Source organism: Ranitomeya imitator, chromosome 2 (assembly GCF_032444005.1).
Source record: "Ranitomeya imitator isolate aRanImi1 chromosome 2, aRanImi1.pri, whole genome shotgun sequence".
Taxonomy (NCBI): Eukaryota; Metazoa; Chordata; class Amphibia; order Anura; family Dendrobatidae; genus Ranitomeya; species Ranitomeya imitator.
Genome location: NC_091283.1, coordinates 148,721,043 through 148,733,285, shown reverse-complemented (window position 1 = coordinate 148,733,285; position 12,243 = coordinate 148,721,043). Strand labels below are relative to the sequence as shown.

The window sequence follows — 12,243 nt, the reverse complement described above, 5'->3', positions numbered from 1 at the left end:
AGGGTCTACAGGTTACTGTAAACGCTATGGAAACTGCTGCGGACCCGCAGCTGCAAAAGTGTGAACATGGCCTTAGGGTATGTGCACACGTCAGGATTTCTGGCAGAAATTTTCCTGACAAAAACCTGACATTTCTGCCAGAAATCCGCATGCGTTTTTTTTCCGCAGTTTTGATGCGTTTTTTGCGCGTTTTTGATGCATTTTTTCCAAATGCATAGAATAGCGGGAAAAACGCAGAAAATCCGCAAAATTAATGAACATGCTGCTTTTTTTTTTTACCGCAATGCGGTTTTTTTTTTGCGGACAAAAACGCATCGTGTGCACAAAAATTGCAGAATGCATTCTAAATGATAGGATGCATATGTAGGCGTTTTCTAATGCGTTTTTATCGCGAAAAAAACGTGAAAAAACCTGAAAGTGTGCACATACCCTAACAGTTGCATGTCAGAATGATTTTGGTGGCATGACTCATCTGAGACTTGCTAAACAGACAAGTTCTGACCGGTGGCTGCTGCATGGAGCAGCGAAGGATCACTGCTCCATCGCACTACATGTGGGAAAGGTGCCGTCGTTTAGTGATAATTTGATAGGACATGCTTGTTGCAGGAATTGGGTCACAAGTAGTCCCCCAGCTCGCAGCACCTTACCCGCACGTCCTCTGTAGTTAGCACAGAATTATCAGTAACACAACCGATCTGTGCGCACACAATACCATTATTTTCTGCAGCACGTGTTGCATTTGATGTGCTGCAGAGAAACACGATCTTTACGTTGGTTACAAACTATCGCACTTGATAACCGAGCATTACACTCATATGTTGGGGAACTACCAGCCAGATAGTCGGGGATGAGGTTAGCGAGGAACGCTCCATCCCAATCACCAGCCTGGAAGAAGCAAAAGTGCTCATGTTCTACATGAAAATGCTGTCAGGAATGTAAGACTGTGATGGAAAATACAGCAAATGCCCCATAAAGGAGCTGTCCAATTGTGCACTGCTCCAGTTTCCTGAGAGCTCCTGAAAAATGACAGATGGGACCAGTGGCATGTGAGCGAGGTTACATGACCTGAGCAGCGAAGATGGCAGGTCCAGCAATCCAGACAGCTTCAAAGCTGAACTCATAAGCTCTGCACTCATTGGAGACCAACCACTTCTGATAGACTGCAGAGGTAGTCAGTAACCTGGACAACAATGGAATTAAAAATCCTTCCATTATTGATTACACAGAGAGATTTTTAATAAGAAGTAAACTGAAACAGTGTCTTTGAGACAACCCATTTCACATAAAAGTGCGCCATACAGGCAGAACAGATATAATCCATGGCAAATTAGCTGTGCCCCCCCCAGGTAGAGCAGTCTATACCCCCTCGACAATGAAGCAATTGGTCACATGCAGTCTCCAGTCACATCTCATTTCCACTTTGATCATTGGACCCATTTTACTGGTTTCAACACCAGTAATTCTACTTAACTAATGCCAATCCAAGATAGGTCCAGCAGAGGGACAAGGTCGTTGCACCGCCCGCCTGGCTTGAAGCCTCAAATTCCAGGAACGTCGGCCACAACACCCCCTGCCCAGCTCCTGTCAGTATCACTCATCTGTGCATTTATGCTCTACTACTCTCTGTTAGCAGTCAGTATTAGGAGCCAGTGAGTTAAGGTGCAAAAGAAAAAGGTAAGGTTGAGGAAGCATGCTGCTCACTGCTATATAGAGCAGGCAAAATAAGTTCTTTCTAAGTAAATATATTTCTAAAAGTGCTATTGACATGAAATTCTCATGAGATGTCTTAACAACCAATCCAATCAACACAGGCAATGAAATCAAACCACAGATGTTCATAAATTAGGTTACATATGTGTAATAATGAAAACTGACACAAGGAAAAAGTCTTGAACATGTTTACTAAAATGTATATAATACTTCGTACAAAAGCCTTTGTTGGCGATGACAGCTTCAAGTCGCCTCCTGTAAGGAGAAACTAGTCGCATGCAGGGCTCAGGTGTGAATTTGGCCCATTTTTCCACATAAAGTCTTCATATCCTAAAGGTCCCGTGGGCTCCTTCTATGGCCTCTGATGTTTAGTTTCTTCCATATATTTTCTATTGGATTCAGGTCCGGTAAATGGCGGGGCCATTCTAGCAGCATTGAGCTGTGTGTTTGGGATCATTCTCTTGCTGAAAGGTCCACCCTCATTTCAAGAATGTCTCGATATATTTGCAAATTGCCTCTTCTGAGAAAAAGAGGACTTAAACTCTATAGCGCCACCTGTTGGAAGTAGCGATCCTACAAGTCACAATCAACCCTTTAACGAGTCGTGCAATATGACTTAGGATAAAAGCCAAATCAGTATCTCAATTCGCAGACACGGTGTTTCGGGCTGTTGGCCCTCGTCAGTGCAAAGCATGAGAACTGATTTGGCTAGGTGAGAGGCTCTGGACTGGGGTCTAAGGGGTATCGTTTCTCCTTATGGAGAGTGACATACCATCTCTGGCTGGTCAAGGTAAGGAGGCTTATTCGCCATGCAACGCTCCTCTGGGAAATATAATATGAAAATTGCCTCTTCTGAGAAAAAGAGGACTTAAACTCTATAGTGCCACCCGTTGGAAGTAGCGATCCTACAAGTCACAATCAACCCTTTAACGAGTCGTGCAATATGACACAATATATTTGTACATTCTTCCTTCAATTATATGAAGTTTGTCAGTGTTGTATACAGAAAAACAGCCCCACAACATAATGTTCCTATCTCAATACTTCACTGTTGGTATGGTGTTTTTGGGGTGATATGCCTTGCCTTTTGGCCTTCAAACATGGTGTGTATTATGGCATCCAAAGAGTTCAATTTTGGGATCATCTGACCGGACTATACTCTCACAGTATTTCACAGGCTTGTCTAAATGTTGTTGAGCAAACACCTGAACATGCTTTTTGTTCAGTAATGGTGTCTTGGTAAGTGTGCATACAGACCATGCAGGTTGAGTGCATTATCTATAGATTTCTTTGAAACATTTGTATCTGCTGATTCTAGGTCTTTCTGGAGCTCTCCAAAGGTGGTCCTTGGACAACTCTTACAATAATACTTTTCACTCCTCTGTCTGAAATCAGGAAGCACCTGGTCATGGCCGGTTTTGGTGAAATTATGTTCTTTACACTTCTGGATTATGGCCCCAACAATAATATTCACTGAAACCTTCAATTGTTTAGAAATTCTTCTGTAACCAATGCAATCAGTATGTTTTCCAACAATAAGGTTGTGAAGGTCATGAGACAGCTCACTGGGTATCCTTATCGTGAGATGTTTCTCGTGTGGCACCTTGATAATGAGACACCTTTTTATAGGCATCAGTTGAACTAGCTGATATTATTTTTCATTAAGTGGCAGGATTGCTTTCTAATTACTCACAGATTTCAGCGGGTATCAGAATTCTCCATGGCAGTTGTCACCTTTCTTTTTGTGTTCAATACTTTTTTCCTGTATCATTTCTCATTATTACACATAACTTAATTTATGGACATCTATGGTGATTTCTTTGCCTGTGTGGATTGGATGGGTTTTTACCGACATCTTGTGAGAATTTCATGTCAAGAGCACCTTCAAAAATATCTTTACTAAGAAAATTGGTGGACGTGTTGAATACTTATTTCACTTGCTGTATACTGCCCCAGGTGCACGCAGTACGACCCCCCTCCACTACATCATTGACCGGCCTCTCAGATTATATTTTATTGGCCCACCTATTAGAAACAAGGACACAATCAGTGTCTGTCACCATACTTAGCAGCCATACTTTTCATGGAGCGCCCTGAATGCCATTGCTCATCTAAAGGGCCCCTCTCCAAAAATCTAAAGACACACATTAAAGTTGTCTGAATAGGCCAGCTATGTGACTGGGGGTCTCTGGACTGTCCACCAACAGGTGAAGTTGGGGTATGCAAAATCAGGACTAGTACATTTCCTACCTGATCACCTTGTTCTCGGTATTGCATGTATGCCGGAAGAAATAACTGTCAGTGGTAGAGCTTATGGGCCCTTTCATGGGTGTATGAGCTGGGGTAGGAAGCCACAGACTCCCACTGTCATCTTTGGAACTCCCCCAACCCAACTTATCCCGGGAGCTCCCTATATACCCTGCTGAGGTATCGGGAGCACCCCCCCCCCACCCAGGCGACGTTCCGGAAGCTCCCTCCACCCAGCCGATGTCCTGGAAGCTCCCTCCACCCAGAAGACATCCCAGAAGCTCCCTCCACTCAGCTTTCATCTTGTGAGCTCCCGTCACCCAGCTGAGGGCCTGGGAGCACCCTCCACCCAGCTGACATTCCAGAATTTTATTCCACCCAACTGTTATCGCGGGAGCTCCCCCCATCCCACTGACACCTTGAGTGTTCCCCTCAATCTGCAGACGTCCTTGGAACTTCCCCCACCCTGCTGACATTCTGGAAGCTCCCCACCAAGATGTCAGCATAGGAGCTCCCCCCATTCAGCTGAAGTACCGGGAGCTCCCGCCACCCTGCTAATGTCCCGAGAAAAGCCCCCACTTTATTGATGTTTTGCAAGCTCCTCTCACCCCGCTCACATCCCAGAAGTGTTGCCATCGAAACGTTACTACATGTGATAAAGCGTTTTGGACCCTGCAAGGGGAGATAAGGCTTACAATGACTCCCAGTGCATAAATTGATGGTGACAGCCCCCCCCCGTCTATTGCCCTTTAGGACGCATAGAGCCCATTACATCATATGGACATAAAAATTATGTACTGCAACTTATAACTATAGTTTGCATTTCAATTTATCATTATTTCAAGATCTCTGCTTGTTGTCAGTGAATTGGAAATTGCTTTTTTGTTTCCCTCCAGAAGCTGTGCCTGTCCAAGTCAAAATACTCCTCACAGCTGGACAACTGTGCACAGCTGAAACAATCCTCTGTGAGCGAAATATAGCAGCACCACACACCTTTCTCCTGCCATTTTGTTACAATGTATCAGTCTGGAGTCCAGACACTACAGCTCACAGAGTTTTGGTTAGACTGAATGTAACTAACAAGTACTTAGCTGTGCACAGAACTGTTTTCATTCACTGACTGTAAGCAGAGAATAAAGTAACAAGGATGGAAAGTTGCAGAGGTCTTGATGAGGCAGTGCTGAAGTGTTCACATCTGTGGTGTCAGTGACGCCTGTACTATAGTTGGTGGCCGTATTGCCGTGCCATTCACTGTGTATAAAACCACAATAATTTCCTCATTGTCAGTACTGACTGATCAAGAGGTCGCCGGCCATGTACCCTGCATAAGTGCTTTCTTCATAATTGCAGCGGGTTAATAAGTCTCTGACACCTGCACAGGGGCCGAATAGGCAGCACAAGCCTGGCTAGTGCCATCGCCTGCTGCCCGCAGACCCCAGCTTTGGTTATTGGACTAAGATACATGATATATACTTAGGTTATAGATCTCTCAGTAAGGAGTTGTGCCGTCCCACTCCACCAGGTACTGAACTTTGCCCTCTGGGGTTATTCTCCGTGCCAGGACCTGGTACTTCTCTCCACAAGCCAATCTGCCTGCAGCGCCAAAGTAATTAGTGATGGAGGTCTTGAGGTGCGGCAGCGACATGTCATCCTTGCTGATACTTTCATAGGTGTGGCCATCGATGCCATTGTCTTGGAAGTCGGATACCCTGGTATACTCTATTAAGTCGCTGGTGCAGCTGTTCTGCTGGTCGGAGTGGGTCACCACCAGCCTCCTTGATTCAATGGGTGGATACATCTTTGATGTCAACTTTCTCTTCCTGCTTCCTACATGGCCCCTGTAAACAGAGGCAGAAAATAAGAAAACTGCAACCTTTTCATCTTTTATAGCTTCAATGTCTCCGATTGCTGTCAGTAAACAGAAACAGCGACAAACATTGAGATACAGAAAAAAAAAAATGGAATCCAGCAGTCAAAGAATTCTGATTTATTCTTTCCAAGAGTTGTGTATAAACAGATTTTTGACATTTTTGGGTCTCACTGTCCTTCACCAGATATACATAATAAATTAGTGTCATAATACCAAATAAAGTAAAAAGAAAAAGCAGTTTAGCAGATGTTTACATAAATGAATGCAAGTCATACAAACTGAATCCGACTCTTTACATTTCATATACTGTTCAAAATTTATATCATAGCCTGTTAGAAGCAAAAATGTGAGATCATCAGAATATGAAGGCAGGATACAAACACAGTGGCTTGCGAAAGTATTCACCCCCTTGGTTTTTTACTTATTTTGTTACATTGCAACCTGTGTTTATTATTTTTGTAATCCGATTTGTGTGTGATTCATCAGCACTAAATAGTCTAAGTTCGTGAAGGGAGAAAAATATAGGCATAAGTTCAATGAATGACATCAAATATGCAAATATGGTCATGTGCAGATATATTCACCCCTTTTGCTTTGAAGACTCTATACATTTCTGGTGTAAGCAATTCCCTTCATAAGTCACATGCTTAGTGACAGGACGTCCACCTGTGTGCAATCTAAGTGTCATATGTCTGTCTGTATATACACTTTACGTTTTCTGAAAGGCCACAGGGGCTGCAGCACCATTAAGCAAGAGGCATCACTAACCAAAACACCATCAAGATCAAGGAGATCTCCAAACAAGTCAGGGACAATGTTGATGAGAAGTCCTAGTCAGAGTTGGGTTATAAAATAGGGATTTTTGTGTACTCACCGTAAAATCCTTTTCTCCGAGCCATTCATTGGGGGACACAGACCGTGGGTGTATGCTGTTGCCAATAGGAGGCTGACACTAAGTGATACAAAAAAAAAAAGGTTAGCTCCTCCCCTGCAGTATACACCCTCCTGCTGGCTCTCAGCTAACCAGTTCGGTGCAAGAGCAGTAGGAGATCAATAACAATATATGAGCGTATAGCATGTCATATTCTAAAAAACAAGCATAAGCTAATAACAGGGTGGGAGCTGTGTCCCCCAATGAATGGCTCGGAGAAAAGGATTTTACGGTGAGTACACAAAAATCCCTATTTCTCCTTCGCCTCATTGGGGGACACAGACCGTGGGACGTCCCAAAGCAGTCCCTGGGTGGGGACAACAATAGATCAGGCCCTGTGTAACCGCTACTTACAAGTGCGCCACCGCGGCCTGCAGAGTCCGCCTGCCCAGACTCACATCTGTGGAAGTGTGGGAATTATAGTGCTTCAAGAATGCATGCGGACTGGACGAATCCGCAAGCTTGCAGGCGTGCCTTGCTGACGCCTGGTGCCTAGAACCCTTGATAGACAGGGAGATAGGCTGACATCTAGCACGGAAGGACCCCTGGATGGTGAAAAGAATTCACCATGTTATCATGGTCGATGAAACAGCTAAACCCTTCCTGAAAATGTCAGGAAGCCTTCCTCTACCGTCAGGAAGCCCAAATAAAACGTCCAACCTTCAGAAGGACGCCGTCCTCAAGACGCACCTACTCAGAGCACTCACTTCGTACAGAATATGGGGGATCTTATTCCATTTTGTGGACTGGAGCCAAAAGAGATGAGGGAAGAACTATGCCCTCATAACAGTGGTAATACAGTTCCACCTTGGTAAAAAGGGATGGAGATGGCCTGAGGACAACCTTGCCTCGAAGGTAATAAGGGAAAAAAGTCTGAAAGAGCAGAGAAGCTAGCTCCGAAGACTCGTCAGAGTGAGAATATCGCAGAGGAGAACGGGACGACTTTCCCTGATAGTAAAGTCTACCCGGATGAAAAAGGAGCCTACTGTAAGGCTCCTAGGAATAATAAGGTCCCAATGATCTAACGGTATGCGATAGGGAAGAACTACGTGTAAAAACTCCCTGTGAGAAAGTCCCTACTTGCAGTTGTGCTGCGATAAGGCGAGAAGATACTAGCTCCGCAAACAAAAAACGGACGTGGTCAGTGCGGATCTCTGAGGATCACTGGGGCCCCTTTCTGCTTCCGAAAGGCTTTCGGAAGCAGTGGAAGGGGAGTTATGGAAACTGGTACCACGGCAGAACCAGAGCATGGAGAGTGATGGCTCTTGGATCTCGAGGCCGAACTACGAACTCGAGTACATTGGCCTTCAGTCTGGATGTCATCCCACCTACAACTGGAGAGCTCCAGTAAGGACAGATCTGATGGAAGACTTCGGGGTGAAGTTCCCACTGACTTGAGGCGGAACCCTGACGGCTGAATTTGTTTGCCGTTCAGAGTTCTACTTCTGGGATATATACTGCCGAGATCACCGAATAATAGACTTCGGCCCATCAGAGAAAGTGAGGTACCTCGGTCATGGCGCCTGACCGTGGGTACCTGCTAGATGACTGACGTAAGGCACCGCTGTGGCATTATCCAATTGAATTCGGATAGGGTGACCCGCCAGAAGGCAGTGGACCTGCTGTAAGACTACCGTTCGGATCTCCAGAACAATGATGGGGAGAAGAAGACTGGCATTGGTAGTAGTTACTAATAACCATTGAACCGGGAGAAAGGCCCTAGATGAAGAAGGAGCTCAGAGACTATTGTCTGAAAGTCTGTTTGACTTGCTGAAAACGAGCGGAGCGAAGGAAACCGCTTCCATTGTCGTCACTATTTTTCCTCAGAACTCTCTTAGCAAATCGAATGAAATGAGGGGGTGAGTAATCAAGTCCTCAGAACTCTCCTTGCGCGAGCTCCCTGTTGAAGGGTCATGACCTTGTCTCGAGGATGAATTACCATCCTTCTAGAAGTGTGCAGGATCATCCTCAAAAAGGATATCTGCTGGGCTGGAAATGAGGAGAACTTGTCTAAGTGTAGCTGCCAGCCCAGGAGAGAAGGTATCGCAAGAGATATAGACGACTCAGCGTAGTCCTGGAAGGGCGGCTAGACAGACCAAACAGGGCAGGACGAGCACGCCTCTAGAGTGCAAGAGAAACATGACATCCGCCATGAGCCGAGCGAACACTCTGGGTGCGGAAGCAAGGCCGAAGGACAAGGTTGTGACTTAAAAATGCTGTTGACGAATGGAAAGGCGAAGGAATTTTTGCAGAGGGCAAGCAACCCGAATGTCGATGGATGCCGGAAACTGCACCTTTTTCTGTTGAAGTAATGGCTGAGCGGAGGAACTCCATCCAAAGAAGGAGGACCATGTCAAAGGTTGTTAGAAGTTTGAGGTCCAGGGTCGATCTTACTTTTTGTTCCCCTGTTTGGAACCAAGATCCCTTAGATCTAGACTGTGCTGGACAATCCTTATACAATCCTTCGTCAGTCTCCCGCTCAAAGGATTTGATTGGTCAGTTGTTGCTGGTGTGAATCAAGGTAGTTAAGGTCTCCAGCCAGGAGACCATTGCTCTAGCAATCCATGCGGCCGCTAGGGAGGATAGAGCGCTGGACCCAAAGCCGCAAGACGGAACAAACCAGATTTGCTATCTGACAGTCCGTGGTATTTTTAATTGATGACCCATCAGGTAGGGATACTGGTAGGTATACCACAGGAGATTCTACCCGGTTAATCTGCCCCATGGCAGAATGTGCGGCTGCATCCAGGTCATAGTCTCTTGCCATCTCCTCTTTTCACGGTGCAGAGATAAAAATTAGGAACCCTCGATCCATCAACCTCTTACCAGGGAAGTGGAGAGGAATTGTCCGCCTTCTTGCATCATCCACTAAATAGTGGTGATGCAGAGGGGGGAGCTCGTACGCCAAAAAGGGTGCCTCTATATGTCCACAGAGTTCAGGTCTCCAGGTGGACAGGACAGGTTGTCTGGCGTTAGGCTTGGATGCAGAAGAGGAAACATGGAGACGACACTCCGTGTGCTCGTCTGTTGATGGTGTGGGGAGATCGGTGCCCTTTAAAGGACCCGTCGCCCTTAAAATACAGGCCAGGCATGGCATCCCACGTAGAGGCTTCTGTCCAGTGAATCGCTTATCCGAATTGAATGGCAAATGCTCTCGAGGGAGTTTAGTCTCTGAAGCTCTGGCAAGCTCAGGCAATATCCAATCCATATACAGAGCCTTGTTGTCATCAAGTCATTGGTGAGGGAGCAGGAAACGAAAAACTTCCGTTTTCTAGATGCCTGTATGTTTCTAGACGCCTGCACGTTTCTAGAATACTTGCGGCCCCTGCTAGCCGACGGCTCTCATGTAGGATAGGGACCATGTATATTGGTCCTGCGAGCACTCCAAACACAGAGGGTACACAGAGGGATTCAATCTCTTGGTCAGAGAACCATGGATTGGTCAGTGAAGTCCACTGAGGGGAACTAGAGGATAAAGCTGGGGTCGGCGGCGGAGGGCTCCTCGGACTGATCAAGCGCCTTTAAGACCAGGGAATACTGGTCATGCGCCTTTAAGAACAGAGAATACTGGTCATGCGCCTTTAAGACCGGGGAATACTGGTCATGCGCCTTTAAGATCGGGGAATACTGGCCATGCGCCTTTAAGACCAGAGAATACTGGTCATGCACCTTTAAGACCAGGGAATACTGGTCATGCACCTTTAAGACCAGGGAATACTGGTCATGCACCTTTAAGACCAGGGAATACTGGTCATGCACCTTTAAGACCAGAGAATACTGGTCATGCACCTTTAAGACCAGAGAATACTGGTCATGCACCTTTAAGACCAGAGAATACTGGCCATGCACCTTTAAGACCAGAGAATACTGGTCATGCACCTTTAAGACCAGAGAATACTGGTCATGCACCTTTAAGACCAGAGAATACTGGTCATGCACCTTTAAGACCAGAAAATACTGGTCATGCACCTTTAAGACCAGAGAATACTGGTCATGCACCTTTAAGACCAGAGGATACTGGTCATGCACCTTTAAGACCAGAGGATACTGGTCATGCACCTTTAAGACCAGAGGATACTGGTCATGCACCTTTAAAACCAGAGGATACTGGTCATGCACCTTTAAGACCAGAGAATACTGGTCATGCACCTTTAAGACCAGGGAATACTGGTGATGCACCTTTAAGACCAGAGAATACTGGTCATGCACCTTTAAGACCAGGGAATACTGGTCATGCACCTTTAAGACCAGGGAATACTGGTCATGCGCCTTTAAGACTGGGAATACTGGCCATATGCCTTTAAGACCAGGGAATACTGGTCATGTGCTTTTAAGACCAGGAAATACTGGTCATATGCCTTTAAGACCAGAGAATACTGGTCATGCACCTTTAAGACTGGGAATACTGGCCATATGCCTTTAAGACCAGGAAATACTGGTCATGTGCCTTTAAGACCAGGTACTTCCTTACCCGGGTACTGATGTAGAGTCGATGTGCCCCTTTAATGCAAAAATAATGTCACCCCAGTGTGAGCTGGCCGGGTGGACCAAGATGGCCACCGGGAGTTGCAGAGTTGATAAAATCTCGCAGAGAGCGAGAAGCGCCAATTTGGGGGGCGGAGCCACAGACACGATGTTGAATAGGCCTAAGCCGGGGCCTAAATTTCTGTAGCCGGCGGACGTCACCAGTGGGTCGTTCCAGGCAAGACTTCCAGGATGCGGCCTACAAATCGGCCGAAGCCGGGGACTAAATTTTTGCAGCCATCCAGAGCGTTACCTCAAAGAGGTGGGCCACAGGGAAGTGGCTGAGGCTGCCTGTCAGCATGTGCATATCCCACTGAAGATGGATCCACTCACCATTGATGCACGTCCCGGCATGGAGCCGCCGCGGATGTGGGTTTCAGCGCTGTTCTGAGCAGCGTGGACGGTGCAGAGATAAGCCTCAATCCATCATGCCTTTGTTAGGGAGGTGGAGAGGAACCGTCCGCCTCCTTGTGCCATCCGCTTTCACAGTGGTGGGACAGTGGGGGCTGCTCGGACGCCATAGAGAGGGGCCTCTGTACAGCCACGGAGTTCAGTCCGGGTGGACAGGGCCAGTTGTCCGGCATTAGGCCTGGCTCCAGGAGAGGATACATGGAGGCGACACTCCATGTGGTCGCCTGCTGCTGGTGTGGGGAGATCGGGACCATGAAAGGGTACAGGGGTACCCGGCTGTACCTAAATGGGTACAGCCGGGACCAGCTGCTTCGAAAGCATCACCAAACCAGGGATTCAAGCTTCAGGAGGCTAATTTGCATATTCCAGGTGCCTTCTGGGAGAAGCGAAGTCTCCCTAAGCTAGAAGATCGTTGGGTACAGCCGGGACCAGCTGCTTCGAAAGCATCACCAAACCAGGGATTCAAGCTTCAGGAGGCTAATTTGCATATTCCAGGTGCCTTCTGGGAGAAGCGAAGTCTCCCTAAGCTAGAAGATCGTTGGGTACAGCC

The 12,243-nt window shown here is 46.7% G+C and overlaps 1 protein-coding gene across 1 annotated transcript in view; it reads right to left on the bottom strand.

Moving 5' to 3' along the window:
* Positions 1-4,454: 4,454 nt before the first annotated feature.
* The window catches only part of PHF19 (PHD finger protein 19), an 87,738-nt gene continuing 79,949 nt past the window's right edge, over positions 4,455-12,243 (bottom strand). Inside the window, 1 exon segment of the mRNA XM_069747433.1 lies at positions 4,455-5,795. Within this exon segment, the coding sequence (XP_069603534.1) occupies positions 5,447-5,795 (349 nt within the window). The 3' untranslated portion in view covers positions 4,455-5,446.